At 33.1% G+C, this 19304-nt stretch overlaps 3 protein-coding genes and 1 pseudogene across 3 annotated transcripts; 2 read left to right on the top strand and 2 right to left on the bottom strand.

Moving 5' to 3' along the window:
• Window positions 1–876: 876 nt before the first annotated feature.
• On the bottom strand, window positions 877–2715 carry LOC104763522 (putative FBD-associated F-box protein At5g56560; annotated as a pseudogene).
• Window positions 2716–6734: 4019 nt separating this feature from the next.
• LOC104761717 (protein OXIDATIVE STRESS 3-like) lies at window positions 6735–8000 on the top strand. The gene is made up of 2 exons (XM_010484830.3): window positions 6735–7277; window positions 7416–8000. Exons 1-2 carry the CDS (start codon window positions 7006–7008, stop codon window positions 7672–7674), a joined length of 531 nt encoding a protein of 176 aa, XP_010483132.1. The 5' UTR covers window positions 6735–7005; the 3' UTR covers window positions 7675–8000.
• Window positions 8001–12920: 4920 nt separating this feature from the next.
• On the top strand, window positions 12921–13835 carry LOC147923037 (uncharacterized). Its single transcript, XM_087497883.1, has 2 exons — window positions 12921–13233; window positions 13348–13835. Exons 1-2 carry the CDS (start codon window positions 12921–12923, stop codon window positions 13833–13835), a joined length of 801 nt encoding a protein of 266 aa, XP_087354009.1.
• Window positions 13836–17900: 4065 nt separating this feature from the next.
• On the bottom strand, window positions 17901–18415 carry LOC109130546 (arabinogalactan protein 14). The gene has a single exon (XM_019240207.2). It carries the CDS (start codon window positions 18301–18303, stop codon window positions 18121–18123), a length of 183 nt encoding a protein of 60 aa, XP_019095752.1. The 5' UTR covers window positions 18304–18415; the 3' UTR covers window positions 17901–18120.
• Between the last annotated feature and the right edge of the window lie 889 nt (window positions 18416–19304).

The raw sequence follows: 19304 nt of genomic DNA, 5'->3' as shown, positions 1-19304 counted from the left end.
TTTTATAATCTCTGCAATCATATTCGTATTTCATTTTTTCCCATCCTTAATGAGTAAAATGGATAGATTGAAGATATAACAAAAAAAAATCATTATCATTGATTTCTTTTAAGTTTTTTTACAAAAAAAAAAAAAAAAAAAAAAAAAAAAAAAAATCAATCGCAATCGCCCGCAACCGTTAACGCTTACGGGAGACAACTTTTAAAATTCAGTGGTTTGAAGCGATTGGAAGCGATTTGGAGCGACTGGGAGCGATTTGTGTGATTGGTTCCAATCGCTAGCAACCGCTACCACCCGCAAACGCAGCGTTTGCGAGAGGTAGCGGAAGAACCAGTCACCACCTAAGAACCCTAGCGACAAAGGTAATTAGCCTAATTTCCTAATTATCCAATTTATTCAATACCTTTTTTATAATGATAATTCAGACACATATCTGATTAATTTATTGTTTGTAAAAATGAATTAAATATCCCCAGCGAGACAGCGAATAATATGAAAGTCCATTGTAGCTATCAATTATCAAAATAATTAGCTAGGGCTCCTCGGTCCATTATATATAGGATGTCAGCAATTTTATTCATAGATTTTTTGTTCAATTAAAATTTCGTAGTTTCTTATCGATTAAACCATTACCAATATTTACAAAAACTAAAAGTTCGTCATCGTTGGTTAGTAGTATATTGCTTCGAGAGGCTAACTACATGTGAAAACTTTAATATTTCCAAAATCATGACATTTTCACAAAGGCGAAATCAAAGGACCTCTTAGGTTAATTCTTAGGTTTTATCAGATTAAAATTAAATAAAAAATCATTATATTGTTAAGAAGTACCTCTTAATTAAGAGGTTTGAGAGCATCTAATAGGTGTCGACGTGTTCAAAAACTGTTGGATGAAAAAAGAAAAAAAAAAGTTGTCGACTATTTTCTCTTTCTCCTCTTTCTCTCTTTGTCTACGAAGAAATTGAAAAATCAGAAGAGATCTCTTTGAAACTCTGTACGTAGACTTTAACTTCAATAAAATGCCGCCGTTTTTGTTTTGAAATCTTGTTGAGAATGTCGCCTTCTTTAGACAAGTAGCGTTATTTAGTATGTACTTGGCTTTGTGCCTTTATATGTTCTCCATTCCAAGATCTCGAGGTGCGTCAGTGAGCATTTGGGAACAACTTTAGAGAGAGTTATATTACCAATGTTACAACTACTTGTATGTTTATGAGATAAAAAGAAAAAGACGTGTGTTAGTATTATTACAGTTCATCTACGTACGACTTACCGACTTATCTAGCTTGAGAGATTGAAGTCTTGGAGCGTCTTCAAGTATATTGTAAAGTAGATTCCACCATCCCGCATAACTTGTACATAGCTCTAGATGTTCAAGATAGAAGAAGAAACTACCTCTATGATATGGAATCTGCAAATTGAAGTATATATTTATTATTTACTGTCATAAGGAAAACAAAACACTGAAACTATTGGAGTAAGAATTTTTTCTTACCTTTCAAGTTCGAGAACAGAGAGTAAGATGTTGAATTGAGGTAAGAGATCCTATGAACTTCTCAGATTGGTCACAAACAACCTCGATATTAGCTGTGATCACCTCAAGCATATATTCAAACATTAAGAAGTTACTGAATGTATCCTTAATGTTCAAATACATCAAAGAAGGAGCTTTGATCACAAACCCGTGAATCTCCGCATTGTTGGTGCGTACCCCTTCAGAATTATCGATCGATAAACTCCTGAAAGTAGGCACACTAATATTGAGTATCATCACATTGCCATCTTCTTTCTTGTTTACAACCAAATTTTCAAGAACAGGGCATCTGCTTAGAAGGCTTTCAACACATTCGTCACTCGGGAATTTAACCGATAGAAGGTGAAGATTTTTGACTGATGGCAAACGAAAAAACTGCGGTAAAAACTCGATTTTCAAGTCTCGGAGTTTTAATGTTTCTAAGGTTCTACAAAGACCCAAGCAATTCGGCAGTATTAGGTTGTTGCCACACATGTTGAGTTGCAGCTCTTTAAGAGATCGAGTAACTCCGGTTTTAACCCAATCATTGATGGTTGAAGCGTTGTAACAGGGAATTAGAAGCTTGAGACACAATCTCTCTAGAAATTGAGCTTTTCTAAACAAGATATTAGTAAACATACGGTCCAACTCAAAACCAATTGGCTATGAGTGTAGAGACCCATATACTATATATATTGCCCCACAAATCTCTATTCTATCGATTTGGGATATCTTAATACACCCTCTCACGCTCAGGGCTGGACATCTGAAGCGTGAAGTTTGTGGGACTGGACATCTGAAGCGTAAAGTTTGTGGGACTGGACATCCACAGATAAACCCACAATCGAGAGAAATTTACCATGGGCTTTGATACCATATTAGTAAACATATGGTCCAACTCAAAACCAATTGGCTATGAGTGGAGAGACCCATATACTATATATATTGCCCCACAAATCTCTATTCTCTCGATGTGGAATATCTTAATACAAGAAACATCTATAAACAAAACTCTTAAAACTCTCACCATCATTATTATCATCATCATAATCATCAAACAAAGCATCATTTAGATTGAACACCCGCACCAGTTTCCAAAGATCCTGCCAACGTTTTGATATGAAATTTGTTCGTATAGTCTCTTTAAACGTAGGAAGCGATGACAATATCTTCACGAGAAGTTCATCTGGCAAGTGGCAAGTCATCGATGCTCTCCATGTTTTGAGACGCACAAGAAGAAAAGAACCCTAGTATTCAAATCAAGTTCCGTGATTAAAACTGAAGTTTATTTATAACTAGATGAGGACTCGCCCGATGTGCAGGTTTAAATTTTTATAAATGAAATTAAATTTATTAAAATTTGTTGTATGTTATATAGAAATTTTATTTTTGTTATAATACACTGATTTATATCCATTTACAAATCTTTTATGTATGTTACTATTAAAAGTATTTTTTTTATACCTAAATGTACTCTTGTATGTTACAAAAATATTCTTTATCACCATCTAGAAACTGTCTATATAAACACATTAAGCCAAGTATATTACTTTCACTTTGCATAGTTTTTTAATTACTAAAATTGTTGACTCAAAAAACATTTTGATTATAAAATATATGACATAATATACTAATCAATGATGTATCATCACAATAATGTATGACCACCATGGAGAAAACATCGGCTCCGCCTTCATCCCTTATGGAGAGAATCTTGCGTCCAACCTCCTCCACCATGGAGAGAACTTTGGCTCCGCCTTTCTCCCTTGGAAAGATAACCTTGCGTCCAATCTCCTCCACCTTCCTCCCTTGCGGAGATGACTTTGTGTCCAACCTTCTCTACCATAGGGAAAACCTCGGCTCTTCCCTCCTCCTATGTGGAGAAAATATGTTCACGTCTTTTTGCTATCTCAAAATGGCTTGTTCCGACAACCAATGAACGTAAAAACAATTTTCTAACTTCACAAAAAAATCTTTTGATAGTAACTAATGTTAAATTTCCCAATGTATTCGTGATAGTAATTATGCTAAAGTGAAAGTAAAATAGTTGGCTTAATGTGTTTCTAGATAACATAATATACTAATCAATGATGTCTCATCACAATAATGTATGACCGCCACGGAAAAAATCTCGGCTCCGCCCTCTCCCTTATGGAGAGAACCTTGCGTCCAACTTCCTCCATCATGGAGAGAACCTTGGCTCTGCCTTCCTCCCTTAGAGAGATAACCTTGCGTCCAACCTCCCCCACCTTTCTTTGTTGGGTAGATAACCTTGTGTCCAACCTTCTCCACCATAGAGAGAACCTCGGCTCTGCCCTTATCCTGTGTGGAGAGAAAATGTTCATGTCTTTTTGCTATCTCAAAATAGCTTGCTCCAATGACCAATAAACATCAAAACCTTTTTCAATCGTCACAAAATCTTTTGATAGTAACTAATGCTAAATTTCTCAATGTATTCGTGGAAGTGTCTTTGACACATCATGATGTAGCCTCTGTCTCTGTAATGTTTCAACCGCCACATTGTTTAGTGAGTCCATGTCTACTCTCAGTCCATGGGCACACCTTCCCAAGTGGGCTCTACATCTATTCTCGGCTTGTGGACCAACCCATATTCGATGGCCGGTTTGTTACGTCTGGAAGTCTTTAAAAACTTGATTGCCGACCTTACAAATCAACAAATGATATTTTCTTGTGTTTTGTCCTCACTCGTACAATTTCGACAATCACTTCCAGAAAGGTCACCCATTATGAAGTTCTCTTAAGACCCTTGAATGAAAAAATAAGTGCTTTTTGGTGACGTATGTGGCTAAATTAATTTTTTTAATCATTTTCGCAAACCAGGGTGTCAGAGTCTTTGAGCTCCTATAGATCTATCAACAATGATTTATTTTTTCAATCTATGTTTGTTGTACGCTTGTGTTTGATTAACCTATTTTATCAATTCATTAGGTGATGAGCTTCTATCGTTATCTCCCTTTGGGATTGAATGAATAATGGTAACAATTATGTTTGCCAAAAAAAAGAAGGGTTTATGACCAACCAATCAAGGTTGAGAAATTGAAAAAAAAAAATTTGGCATAATTAAAGAAACAATAGAAAATTATAAGCATGTTAATATATGAATCCCAAATCATTCAATGATTAAAATATAAATTGAAACAATATAAAAATACTACAATAAATTTTAAAATATAGTATTAGAAAAAGATGACTCATATATTAATCTTTTTTTTTTGTCAACATAATAATCTTACTTATTCCCAACTGAAAAAATGAGAAAGTAGTAGAAAATTTTGGTTTAAGAAAATAAGAAAAATTTACCTTCCCATTAAAATATATTCCCAATTAAACAAAGTTGAAAACAATGTTTTTAAATAAATTATTTAAATATGAGACGATTTTTGATTATATAGAAGTGAGTACAAAATTTAGAATTAATAATCAAAAGTATATTTTCCTTAATCCTTTTTTCTATTTTTTTAATAATTAATCACTTAAAATTAAAAATAAGTAAATAATATTATAATTTCGAATTTATGAAATATATATATATATATAATCTCTTTATAATTGTTTCAAAAAACTTTGTTTTTTTCTAAGTTCTGAAATTTTTTATAATTATCTTTTTACTTTATTAATATTTTTTAAAACAAAATATTTTCTTTTTGTTGTAATCAAATTCTTCCTATTAAATATTTGCACATGTCAAAATCTCAAATTGATAACTTGATATATGTCCAAATCTTGTTAATGACTAACTTGCAAAACCCAACTTTATATAATAAGATACCAAGAAAAATTAATTTCCTAATCCTACTCCTAATTTAACTTATTAATTCTAATATTCGTTATTTAGAATTATGGAGAGTATTTGAATTATTTAATTTTTGATTTTTATATAAGTTAATATATTGAATTTTGCCAATAATGTAATAGTTAAAATAGTGTTAGCAGAAACTTCTAACTGCCAATGCGGTGTCGTTTTTATGTCATGCAAATTCTGCTCTTGCTAGATTGGGCCATTTTAGATGGGCTATAAAGTCTACAGACTCAATTAACACGCGCTTTATATATCTAAGATCTGCGCGTAGGATATTTTGGTTATCAACTTGAATCGCACTATAACGCTTTTTTTTTTCTTTTTTCATTTTTTGCACTTTTGTTTTGTAATTTCATGCAATATTGAAACTTCGAAATATATCTTTGAAATAAAAAATGAGTGTTTTTTTATTCGTATTATATTAGAAGAAAAAATCAAAGGACACTTCTAATTTGTAGTAATGTTTATATTCATTTTATAAAAAAAAAAGTGAAGAATATTGAATGTTTCATCAATTTTTAAGTTGAATTGTTTGAAATTTAATAACTGATAATTTGATATTATCCTCTATATATGAAGAAGAAAAATAAAAAGCCGTTTTTTTTTAAATGTGTCGGGAAAAAGTTGTTTCAAAGACGGACAAGATTCTTGGTTTTAAGGATATACAGCGTAATTGCTTTATTAACTTTGCATAAAAATGTGAAAAGTCAATATTATTAGTGATGGGAACTAAAAAAAAGTACGGTCCAATTAACAAAATCAGAAATTAAAATAAAAAGGGTAAGGGACTAAAAGGATAGAGAGGTGTGACGAGGACATGATACGGATATGTTTTAAAAGAATGAGTCTTATCCTCTTATGCCTACTAGTCACTCTTATAGGGAATTGAAAACTCTCCTAAGCAAATCTAATCCATAAAAATATAATACTACTCGAGTACTATTATTTTTTTAATTAGAACTAACCGACCTTTAAAATATTTTTCTTTAGGGATCCTCTGTGTGCAAATCTTTACACCTAATCACTTAGTTTATCTTTTCGTTTTGTTGGTAAATCGCTATATTTTCTCACCAAGAACATCGTATGTTTTATCTTTTATCAAACTACAAAAACTACTAACCATAGTCGTTTAGAAGTTTATGGTGTATATAATCTTTGTAATGTTATAGAAAAGGTATAATAATATCTAATAAATTAACAAATTAAAGGGCAAAAGTGTATTCAGAAAAACAAAAAACATAAAGCAAAAAGCTGTGATATGATGCTGACTGCCCATAGAATGAGAACCGCATACCACAAAAAAAAAAAAAAACACAATAATAGCAATTAACATATGCGATGAGATAATAATAACAAAAAACAATTTGGAGATAAAACTTGAAAAGTGAGAAATTTAATTATTTTAAAAGGGTCAACGTTATCCACGGCTTGCACGTAAGTAATACCCACACAAATATATATTTATCCTCTTTTTTTTTTTTTTTGAAAATAAAGAAATAAATCAAAAACCTCTTCACATATCCCATTTGTATATATTTTGTAGATGATGTCTATCTTCAAAACAGAACTCATGTTTCTGTGTTTCCAATTCTAGAACAACAACACACAACTCTCCCATCCTTTTTTTTTGACAAAAACAACTTTGTATCTCTTCTCTTCTGTTTAAAACAAAAAAATGAATATTCATATGAATCTGAATCTGAAGCAAATGGCGGGCAACATGATCTATCAAGATCCAATCCAAGAAGAAGAAGAAGACATTGTTCAAGGAGTTTCAAGAACATTCTCAGAAGAAGAAGATTCATCTTCTTGTTCATTATCTTCCATGTGTTCTTCATCTGATTTAACAGAGGAGGATGATGATGATGATGATGATGATGTTTCTTCATCTTCTTCTAATGGACCTCTTGAAGATCTCTCCGACCTCATGTCACATCTCCCTATCAAGTAAGAAAACAATCTTCTTCTTTAAAAAGCTTTTAAATACCTAATGGGATCTAAAAGATTTTGCTCATTTCATATTTGTTTGGTTCATCTCTGTTCTGTTTTCTTGTAATAACAAAAGTTTTATTTATTATCTCTCAGGAGGGGATTATCAAAGTTCTATGAAGGAAGGTCTCAATCATTTACATCACTAGCAAATGTTAAAAGCCTTGAAGATCTTATGAAGAGAGGGTTTAAAAACAGAAACTATGGAGCAAGAAGAAAGACATGTAGGAGTACTGGGGGAATTATAGATCAAAGCTACAAAAGGGTTTATAGTCCTAAAGCTACCATCTCCAAGAAACACAACAACAAAACAACTTCCTCTACTCTCTCTTGTCTTTCCAGAAGAAAACATTAGAAAATCTCAGAGAAACATTAGTCTTTTTTTCCCCACAAGTTTTTAACCCTTTTTACGGTTTCACCAAAATCGGTTTCAGTAACATAACAAGATTCCAGTGTTGTCTTAATTGTGTAGACTAGACTTGTTTATACCTTTTTTTTTTTTTTTTTGGGGGTCGTTTGGTTGTATGTATCAAAAGCTTGTAAACAGGAGTGATTCCGAGAAGGTGGAAGCAGTTCCACATAACTATGATGTTGCTTCACATAGTAAGAAGAGACGGCTTGTCTCTTGTTCCGATCCAGTAACCTGACAAATTTTTATAATGGACCATTTGTTTAAGTTAAGAATCAGACCATCATAGTTTGATTTATGCATAAAGAATCAATATCCTTAGTAATAGAATGTTTGAAAATATACCTGCAAAATCATTCACAGCATTGATCTAATAGTATTTGTATATGATCTTTTTCATTAAAGAAAAACCAAAACAGCGCTATTGACTGAATCAATATTAATGCCTAACTACCTCAGCAAATTGTAGCAAGTGAAGTCCTAGTGCTCTTTCATCTGCATGATCCACCACTAGATTTCCTGTCTGCAACAATGAAAACAAGATGTTGACAAAGTGAATTCAAGAAACGCAAAGAATCTATATAAGCCAAGTAAATCTGAGATTATGCAGCCAAGAAAATACACCTTAATGGCTTTGCCAGACTTTGTTATGATTGAACAGATCCGAGCATGGGTGTAGAGAAGGTAAAACAGCTGTGTTTCCCTGCTCATGACATCTTATCAGTAAGCGCGCATTTCTTTATATGTAAAGAACTAGATGGTGTCAGTTACCTTAGCATTGAGCATATGAACAACCATAAGAATATAAAAAAAAACTAACTATCTGAACCATCTTAAAGAACATCCAACCCATTGGTGCTGCCTTCGCTATCATTACAAACATTTTTCAGAAAAAAAATAGTACTTTCATAAGGATGCATCATTTGCATAGAATAAGCACTTACTTCACAGCACCATCTCCAACTACCTCGGCTGTTTGGTCAAGCTAACTCTTCATCTCTTCGTCCTTACCTGGACAGAGTAAATATCAAGGTTGGATGATTTCACATTAGTAACTGAACAAGTGAATGATTCAAGAATACAAAAATGTAAACAATAACAAAAAGGCATCGTGCCGTGCTCAATAAGAACATCTTTACTGCGAGTCTTGGCCTCATCTAGCAAATTATTTTAAGTTACGACTTCTGGAATCGTAAGAACATCTTTATAAGTGATTGACTGATAAAATCATGCGTGAGGACGTACCTCAGCAAATCGTAGCAAGTGAAGCCATAGTGCTCTGTTTTCTTAAGCACATCTATATATGTCTTTGCCAGACTTTGTCTTTGTGATGACTGATGAACAATCCCTTTAGCACACCTTTACTTGCGAATCGTTAACCGCAAAGTCACTAATTAATGTGAAGCAAAACGATGCTCATGTGGTCAAGAGAAGGAAGTCATATCAAACAGGGAAAAGAAAACCAAATAAGAGGACTGAAGGTTTTATTTTTTCATTATTCTTTAATTACGCAAATAAAGGAGAATTAGTCCTCTTATTAGTCCAATTTCCCATATCCTCTATGTTGTCCTTTGTATCTGTTGGACCTTTGTATTGCTTAAGGCCTTACCCAAAAATTTTGGGAGGCCCATTAATGAATTTATTTGATTTTTTTTCGGAAATAAAACTAATGCAATTAGTTTATACTTGTAGGGCCGGAATTAACTTATTTATCAAAAGCCACTTAATCTTTACTATAATAAAAAAGAGCCTTTCAACCAAAAATGCCTCTACGCCAACAACATTAAAACAAAGAGAACAAGGTCAAATATAACTTAACAATTAACTGGGTCAGATCAAAATAAAAGAAATAACCCGAAATTAGACAGTCGGATAATTAGATCCGACTTTACTCGGTTTCAACGTTTTTTTGATTTTTTTTGGGTATTGGGTAATCACAATTCAGAATCTTAATGGGTATTGATTTCTCTCAACTGGAAAACTAAAAACATCTCTAAATTATCTCCTTATCACGCAAATAACGCACAAAAATTATTCTATTGTTATGCTATTCAATCTCAGCAATCAATTTTGCAGATATCAATCTCCTAATAAACAAAAAAAATCTCATGATCTAGACAGTATATGATCAGAATTATACACGTAATACACCTATTATATTTCCTAAACAGTATATGATCAGAATTTATTCCTAAGCCACAGATACAAACAATATATTCTCCAAAATATTTTTCTACTCGATTTGGCTTAATAATCGGCTAACAGAGAATATTCCCAAACTTATAGATCTAGAAAATACCTACTTTAGTATACGTCTAGCCATCTCTATAAATACAATGTTAGGAAGCAAAGCTTCAATCATCATACCTACAAATCTCTTCCCTTATCTCTACTACCAACCTTTCTGCAATGGCTCATGTCGTCGCTGCTACCACTGATTTACTGTCAATCAAACCATTCAAAAAAAAATTGGAGAATACAAGTCAAAATCATTCACTCTTGGAAGCAGAATACAGTCTTTTCGGGAGATACCATAGAAATGGTTTTAGCAGATATTTCTGTAAGCTTACTAAACTCTTCTACTCACATATACTTAAAGTCATATTACGATAAATGCTTATTTTTTAAAGATCTAATACCTTTATCTATTAAAATAGGGTACCCTCATCCATGCAACACTTAAAACCCACAGTGGGAAAAGTTCCAGAGGCTGATTATTCCTGGTCAATGGGTTATCATTGAAACTTTCTCATTGACTAAATCAGTGGGAAAATATAGGGTTACAAACCATGTTTTATCGCATGTCTTTGATCAACACGACCTCTATCTTCCCATGTGCATCGTTGTCTGATGACATATTCCTGAAACTGGTGGACTTTGAAGATATTAGGGACGACACTACACTGAATGAGAACATTTTGGTTGGTAAGTACAACCAAATTTTTTGTTAAAATATTTGAATGAGAACAGATGTTGTTGGTCAAGTTGTCAATGTCGGTGAACTGAAAATCCACCAAGTCAATGAGAAGGACAAGAAGAAACTTGAGTTTGAACTCAGAGACATATGGTAATTTATTCTCTTACTATAACGACTTATATTCTATAGATATTCATGCTTTCTTTTCTTCTATGTAGCGATGCACGTCTATCATGTACTCTTTGGGATGTATTTGCTGAGAGAATTCTAGATGCTTGCCAAAACAATGGTCAAACTCAAGTCATTTGTCTGTTGCGTTTTGCTAAAATCAATTCTTTCAAAGGTAAATATGTTTATGGCTTATCTTTCTAGACTATTTTAGTAAACTTACACTGCTCGTCTATAATAGGTCAAAGATCTGCCTCTAATGCTTATGACATATCTTTAATGGAACTAACCCCATATTTGCCTCAGATTGTAGAGTTTTGTGAAAAGTAAGTTATAATTATATTTCTACAAAGTAAGTTATTATTATGTGACATTGTAAGCTTCTAATATACTGTTTTACACAACACATTTGGGTTTAATAGTCTGCCTAAGGATGGGCTTGCCTTGACAATCAAAGAATCTGTACCTAAGGAGGAAAAAGTTGTGTTGAAGGCTGAATTTTACAAATATTTCGAAAGAAGAACAATTGCAGAAATCATTGAGTACAATAAGGTAAATTTTGTATATATTGTCTAATTTGTTTATTACAATATAGCACATTCATTAGATTCCATAATGCGTAATTACTTCTTATATATTTGTAGGAAGGTAAATTGAATAAGGCTGTCAATGAGAAGGTTGTCAATGAGGATTCACAATTGACAGCTTGGTTCTACTTGAATACTATCAACCCTGATGCTAATCAGTATCTTTATGCCCAGATACCAGCTCACTTTACTTGGCAGGGAAATAAAAAACAATGGAATGCTAGGAAGAGAGGGTTTTCACTTGGTAGGATTGACTATGTTCCAAGACGAATGGAGCCTGAGTATTTCATGAGAATCCTCTTAAATATAGTTCGTGGACCTAAATAGTTTGACGATTTAAAAACTTACAAGGGTGTAGTTTATAAAACGTATAAAGAAGCATGTTTTGCAAGGGGTATTCTAGATGATGATCAGATCTTTATAAACAGCATTGTGGATGCATCGCAGTGGTGTTTCGGTCCTCAGCTACGTAATCTATTTGCGAATATGATTTTGTCAGATTATCTATCACAACCAGAACATGTTTGGGAAGAAACATTGATACATCTTTCTGAAGACATTGAGACAAAGAAAAGATAAGAATATAACAATCCAGGTTTGTATTAGACTATTCTGCTTTGTTTTTTTTTTTTTTAATAAGATCTTTATATTATTATAAAGACACAATCTAAGATTATTTCAATAGAAGTATAATTCCACTTCAATCTAAGATTATTATGTGTTGATTTTCCTCATTTTTTTGGTTGAACATTTGCAGATTTAAACCTAACAGATGCCGACAAAAGGAATTATACTTTGATTGAAATAGAGAAGGTAATGTTGATGAGTGGTGGGTCATTATCTACCATTGAAAAGACGCCTCAGCCGTCAAGAGAAACAATTGATAATTCCAATCATTTGATTGTAGAAGAGATGAAATACAACAAGGAGGAGGAAAAACAAAATCATGATAAATGGGTTAAGATGTTAACTTCGGAGCAGACAGGAATTTATGATGAGATTTTGGATGATGTATTGAATGACAAAGGAGGAGTGTTTTTCGTTTACGGATCTGGTGGCAGACGTAAAACATTCATCTGGAAGACTTTATCTGCGGGTGTTAGGTATAAGGGAATGATTGTCATTGATACAGCTTCAAGTGGAATTGCGTCTCTTTTACTTCCTAGTGGCAAGACAGCACATTCCAGGTTTCGAATAAAAATCACTCTTGATGATAGTACATCATGTAACATGAATCCTAATGATGATGTTGCAAATCTAATGGATGTGGCTTCCCTAATTATATGGGATGAAGCTCCAATGATGAGCAAGTATTGTTTTGAGAATTTGGATAGAAGCCTGAATAACTGTATTGGAAAAGGATGCAAGAAGCCTTTTGGTGGTAAGGTGGTTGTTTTTGGGGGAGATTTCAGACAAATCCTACATGTGATTAATGGTGCAGGACGAGCAGAGATTGTTTTGTCATCCTTAATGCATCTTATTTATGGGAGCATTGCAAGGTATTGAAGCTAACCAAGAACATGCGTCTACTAAATGAAAATTTAACAGAAGTTGAGGCAAAACATATTGAGGAGTTTTCAAAGTGGATATTAGATGTCGGAGATGGGAAAGTTGCAGAACCGAATGATGGAGAGGCTGTAATAGATATCCCTGCTGAGTTTTTAATAACAAATGTTAATGATCCCATAGAAGCAATCAGTAGATCAATATATGGGGATGTTAAGTTGTTGCAAACGAAGAAGGATCCTAAATTTTTTCAAGAGAGGGCAATTTTAGCACCGAGGAATGAAGACATTAATACTATCAATCAAATCATGCTTGACAAGTTACCTGGTACGATTATCATTCTCATTATATTATCTAATAATTAGAAATATCATTATATCGTTGTTCCTTTTAAGTTATAAAAATTTAAAATGCATTGGGGACTAATTCATAGTTCTGTAGGTGAAGAGAGAAGTTATCTTAGTTGTGATAGTATCGATCCAACTGATTTAGACTCAACAGATAATCTGATATTCACTCCTGACTTCTTAAATAGTATAAGAATGTCAGGATTACCAAATCATAATTTGAGTTTAAAAGTCGGAGATCCTATTATGTTGTTGAGAAATCTAGATCCTAAAGGTGGATTATGCAATGGAACAAGGCTTCAAATTACACAGATGGCTGATCATGTTTTGGAAGCTATGGTTATTACTGGGGATCGAAGTGGTGATTTGGTGTTGATTCCTCAGACATTTATCAAACCATCTGATACGAAGCTACCATTCAAAATGCGGCGCATGCAATTTCCTATAGCTCTAGCTTTTGCTATGACAATCAATAAGAGTCAAAGGCAATCATTGAATGAAGTTGGATTATATTTGCCTAGACATGTATTCTCCCATGGGCAATTATATGTGGCGCTATCTAGGGTGACATCTAAGAAATGATTGAAAGTTCTTATTGTTGACGAAGATGGTCAGATTCAGAGGCAAACAATGAACGTCGTGTTCAAGGAAGTTTTTCAAAATTTATAAAAAGAAAGATCATATTAAATTTATTTCTGTCCATTTTTTTAAAACATTTATTCACACTATTTTATGATATTGATAACTTTTATTGATAAGTTTAAATTGAAGCTTATTTTGATTTCAAAAGTCCTTAAATTTGGAAAACCACTGAAAAAAACTAATAGTATAATGTACACAAAAATATTTATTCTTTATTTCAAATATTTTAATATCACAGTTTTATTTCCAAATACATTTTTAAATAAAAAATCAGTACTTAGTAATACTCTTGATATTTGAGAATACTTTCTTTCCTATTGTTGTGGTGTATTAGTTATATGAGAATATCCACACCCAATATGTAGGAAATAAAGTATTGTAGATCAATTACGAAAAAAATAGCAATATCAAAACCCTAAAAATTTACAACTTATTCTTTACCTTATACATTCCAGGAATCAGCACCGAAGCAAATCTTTTCAATTTTCATTATGACTAAGACCGAGAGAAAAAAAGATATCAAAGATCCAATGCTTAAGGCTTGGTTCGATCTCAACCTAAACTGTGAAGTTGCAAGACAACTCACTTTCAAAGAGATCCCTGTGTTTTTTTCATGGAATCCTAAAGGAAAATGCTTTGACAGAAGGAAAAGGACAATCAACAATCGAAGAACAACTTCTATTTCAAGTAACTTTAAAGGTAACTTATGCATCAAACTACTTTTTCGTTTTCTTAAAGGGCCAATAAGTGACGAAGATCTGAGGACATATGATGGAGTTGTATATCCATCGTACAAGGAAGCATGTGTGGCAAGAGGATTATTAGAAGGTTGATTTTTTGCGTGTTTTGCATTGCTGAAGAATCATTTTGTTTATTTTTAACTACATATTCGTATGTTTTCATTTCATGTTGAATTTTAAAATAAATGAGCAAAGAATTAGTTTTTTTTATTATGTTATTATTATTAAAAATACATAACGAAGATTATAGAATCTTAATCTATTTAATTGTTAAATAAACTAACCTTTAGAATATAGAAATACTTACCTGTTAAATGTAGTCTTCTAAATCTCCTACTCTGATATGAATAACTTGACACACAAACTGTAAATGCGATATTCTCCTCACAATCGAATCGAAGCTGATACATAAACAGAGCATTATATTCGTATTAGTGAACAACTTTTGGAACCCTAGCTATATCATTTCAAATCTTTCAAAAATTTGCCATCTTAATATATCTCCTTGATGAATATTTACACATTTGCAAAGAACCAATGTTGAATTCAAAACAAAAATTTGTTATAGGAGCTTACCTTTCATTTTTCCTCTCTTTGGTCCTAAATCGGTCTACAGATGAAAATAGTCATCAATTGAAACCCTGATGCGTTCTCGAAAACAAGAAAAACAATCAGTTTTCCCTCTTACAAATAAAGCAACACTTCCAATCAAAAACATAGTATTCGGAGGATATTTGAATACATATAACAACAGTAGAGAAAGTGTTTATATCAATTAAAGTTTAAGAATCTAAAATTGAAGCAATTTCGAATCATAGACAACTTACCAACCCAATTGAATTGGTTAACCAGTGTCTTATAATTCTTGGGTGAAAATCGATTTCGCCAATTCCCGGATTAGTCTACCCGAACACACACATCTTGGAGTCGATTCGACTAAATGAATCTTCTCTCCTTTCCCGCTTTTGTATATAACCAGAAATGATTTGCCTGAATTTAGATGTGGTGAATCTGAGTAGAAGTTATGAATTACGAATCATACGTTGAAAGCTTGAGAAAATCTGGAATTCAGATCAACCGACTGGAAGTTGTCTGAGGGGAAAAAATTTTGTTCTCTCACTCAGGAAGAAGAAAAGTCGAGAATAAGATTGAAGGGTATGAGATGATCAAACTAAAAGGCCTAAGAAGCCCAATTTTACAAGTATTAGAAATAACTTTCATGCCCAATATTTAATTAATACATTTGTAATATTATAACCCAACTATATATATACATATACATGTTAAGTTACATTTTAAATTACAAAATTAAAAATCATAAATTAAAAATAAAGATTTTAAATATGGTTCATGTATATGATATCTAGAAGAATAAATACATATTAATATATTTCGACCAACTATAATATAAATTGTCTATAATATTATTTCTCTGTTCATGTTTCGACAACCACGTCTTACGGTTGTTAATTTTTAGTTTTATTAAAATCCCATCTCATTATCGTGTGGAAAAAAATGTATACTCACAAGATAAATTTAGTTCAGATAAACCTCTTAACTACGGTAAAATGTAAATTGAAACACATATATTTTAAGCACAAGATAATACACCGCATTATAAATGATCATCAGTTTCAATAATATTAGTATTTTCCCCCGCGTTGTAGCGCGGATCTGGCTCTAGTTTCTCTTGATATTTTCACCGAACCAATACGAAAAAAATCATCAAAAAAAAAGGTTTCGTATTGTGTATCGAATCAAAGGAAAACGACTTTGTTGGTAGAAGGTTAAACATGCGTCAATATACCAAACAAATTAGAAACTCTTTTATTTCGGGTTAAAATAAGTTAAAAGATTTGCATTTTTGCTTCAAAAATATCCCATGTGAAACGAACAACGTCTCCAAAAGAACCAAAAACTCTAGATCTACAGCTGCCGCCGCCTGCTTCCATTTTGCCTCTTCGCCGCTCTAGGCTTTCGCCGGCGGTGTGAGAGGGCTCTGCTTCCTTCTTTTCTTTGTCTTTTGTTGTCGTAGTAGTAGTAGGTGACCCGTTCTCTTCCTCTCCGGCGTGCTAAGGAGCAGTCCACTGAAGCGCCATGCCGGTGTGGTGGAAGACGAGATCTCGGCTCGCTTTCATCTCCAGTGACTGGTGGTAGTTCGTAGCTGCTCTGGGCGTCCTTTCTTGCAGTTTTGGGGTTTCGGATCTGTAATTTGGATCGCGACCATCCGATTTTCTCTACCTTTCGCCAGAGAAGCTAGCTGTTCGAAGGTATTTGGTCGAGTCGGGTCTTAGCGTCTTCAGGTTGTCGAGGAGACTTCAAGATGTGTCGGTGACCGAGATTTGCGGATCCCCACAAAGCCGACGTTCACTTGAGAGCTTCCTTAACTTCCGGTATCATTCCGACCAAGATGCAAGATAACAAAGCAGTTGAGACATGGCCAATCCGGATACGCACCGTGAGGTGATGATATGTTAATATGTGCTTCAATTCCTTATCTTGAATCGTTTAGCATTGTGGTCTTGTATGATTAGTATGGAAAAGCTTTAGCTCTTGCTGGTTGTGCTTGTCTCTTGGTCGGTTCAGTCGGATGTATTATCCGTTTTAGGTTTAGGACCGGAACATTGAAAGCCGGGAATTCCAAGCTTTTCTGATGATGCGCCTCTTGGTGTTGATGCTATTGGGACAAGTTCTACACGCTGATCATGAGGATCTTATAGCTTGGTTTTGATTTGTTCTTCAGTATTAGTTTTGGCTTTCTCTGTGTTAGTATTTGTTTTCGTGTCATTAGGTTAATTTAGGTGGTTTAAGAGATGATTTCACTCCGAGTTGTGGTGTGTTATCTATCTCGTTGTGGTCAGAAAATGCAATGGTTCTCGATTAGGTAGCGTTGGATCGCTTAGTGTTCCAGGGTTGTACTTGATCAACCATTGCATTTGGTCCAATTCTATTGAGGTGAATGTAATGTGCCTTGGATTTGGTTGTAATATTTTGGTTAATGAAAGGTGATGTTGAGCCAAAAAAAATATCCCATGTGAAAGCTTGAAAGGTATTTGCTTTTTGTCCGCTCTCACTCCACAAAAGAAAAGCATATTAGCAGCTTTCAATTGCTTTTAGATTTAAGATTACACATCCAGATAGATCCAGCTTAACGGTATATGCAAATTTCTCAGTTTCTGTTTGCATCATATCTACATTTAAGATTTTTAATTTGAAATTAAAATATACAAAGAAAAAAATATAATTAAAAAATAATACTAATAAATAATGATAAATGATTATTGATATTCGAATTATGTCAAATCCAACAACGATACATAATAGAGAGATACACAGAGATCAAACATGACCAACATAACAATCAACTACAAGATGTCAAGAACTGAAAGAGACACAACAAACAAGAACCGGACTTAAACATCAATTAGTTGATTTGACTTCAAATTCAATTAAACTTAAAATAGCAAGTTTAAGAAAGAAACTTCTTAAAAGAGGAACCCAAAGGCCATCACCGCTACGGAGGCCAAGAAAGTAGGGATAACTGAGGAAGCATCGGAGGTAGGGCTAGGAGCCGGAGCGTCAACCGCTGCAACCGTCTGCTGAACCGTGGAGAACGCTATCATAGCAACCAAAACCGCCACGAAAAGCTTCATCTTCATTGCCTCCATTGTTATAGTAATTTTTTTTTTTGGATTTGAAACTCAGAGAGAGCAATGAAGAGAGTTGAAAACTTTCTTGGTGCTTATTGTCGTTTTTGATGTGTGGCTTGTGAATTACATTTGTTAGTGGTTTATATGCACGAGTACGCATGTAAGGCCAAGTGTGTACATGTCACTTTACACCAACGCATGTGAATAATTTAATTTTAATGTTGTTAATACTTTATTATATATCCCACTAAGAAATGTAATTTAATCGTTAGAAAGTTATATAAGAAATGTGTTATGTTGTACTATTGAATTGATTTAAGACACGTAAAGGTTTTAGTTCATCAACTATGTAAATAAATAGTTGGAAAAAGGAAGAAACAATAGTTGGAAAGAGCAGTGCGCACTATTTTGGACGGTAATATTTATTTTTTATCAATTACGGTGAATTATTATTTTTAATTTATTTGTTAATAAATTCATCAAACTTTGGTGAGTAAGTTACTTGTTGAAAAGTTAGGTTTCAAATTGTCAAGTGTGCTCATTCAATGAATGTTAATTTCTTTCCCCGAATGATCTTCTTTCCTCTCTTGGTACAATTCATCTCTATGAGGTTTGTCCATAATACTATGTTTAATAAATTTTTAATTTTGTGTTTGTGAAATGAGTAGAGAGAGATATGAGAGAAGCAATGAGCTGTTTTAGTTGTTTCTTATAGGTATAGAAGATGGAAACTAGATGATGGTTCCATGTGCTCCAAGTAACATGATTTGGCCTAACCCCATATTATTGTGTTTTTTTCTTTCTTTTCTCTCTTATTTCCCACTTTTAATTTTGTTATTAATCGAATTTGATACTTGATTTGGCGTATCATTTTTTCCGGCGTATCAATATTTAACTCCAACATTATTTAGTAATTATCGAAATTTTTTAATTATGTATATTATCATAAGTATTCATTGAAACTTTTTGTCGAAAAAAAACATTATTATCGGGGCAATTCATCCAATCTAATAATTAGT

This window comes from Camelina sativa, chromosome 18 (genome assembly GCF_030686135.1).
Source record: "Camelina sativa cultivar CO46 ecotype springtype chromosome 18, ASM3068613v1".
Lineage (NCBI taxonomy): Eukaryota > Viridiplantae > Streptophyta > Magnoliopsida > Brassicales > Brassicaceae > Camelina > Camelina sativa.
Note: the sequence above shows the minus strand (reverse complement) of the source record. Positions and strands in the feature narration are given on the sequence as shown.

Excerpts from the sequence above, each read along its gene's own strand:
- LOC147923037 (XM_087497883.1), top strand. The coding sequence starts at position 12,921 with ATGCGTCTACTAAATGAAAATTTAACAGAAGTTGAGGCAAAACATATT. Across the intron at positions 13,234-13,347 it reads CATGCTTGACAAGTTACCTG|GTGAAGAGAGAAGTTATCTT; the intron begins GTACGATTATCA and ends ATAGTTCTGTAG.
- LOC104761717 (XM_010484830.3), top strand. The coding sequence starts at position 7,006 with ATGAATATTCATATGAATCTGAATCTGAAGCAAATGGCGGGCAACATG. Across the intron at positions 7,278-7,415 it reads ATGTCACATCTCCCTATCAA|GAGGGGATTATCAAAGTTCT; the intron begins GTAAGAAAACAA and ends ATTATCTCTCAG.
- LOC109130546 (XM_019240207.2), bottom strand. The coding sequence starts at position 18,303 with ATGGAGGCAATGAAGATGAAGCTTTTCGTGGCGGTTTTGGTTGCTATG.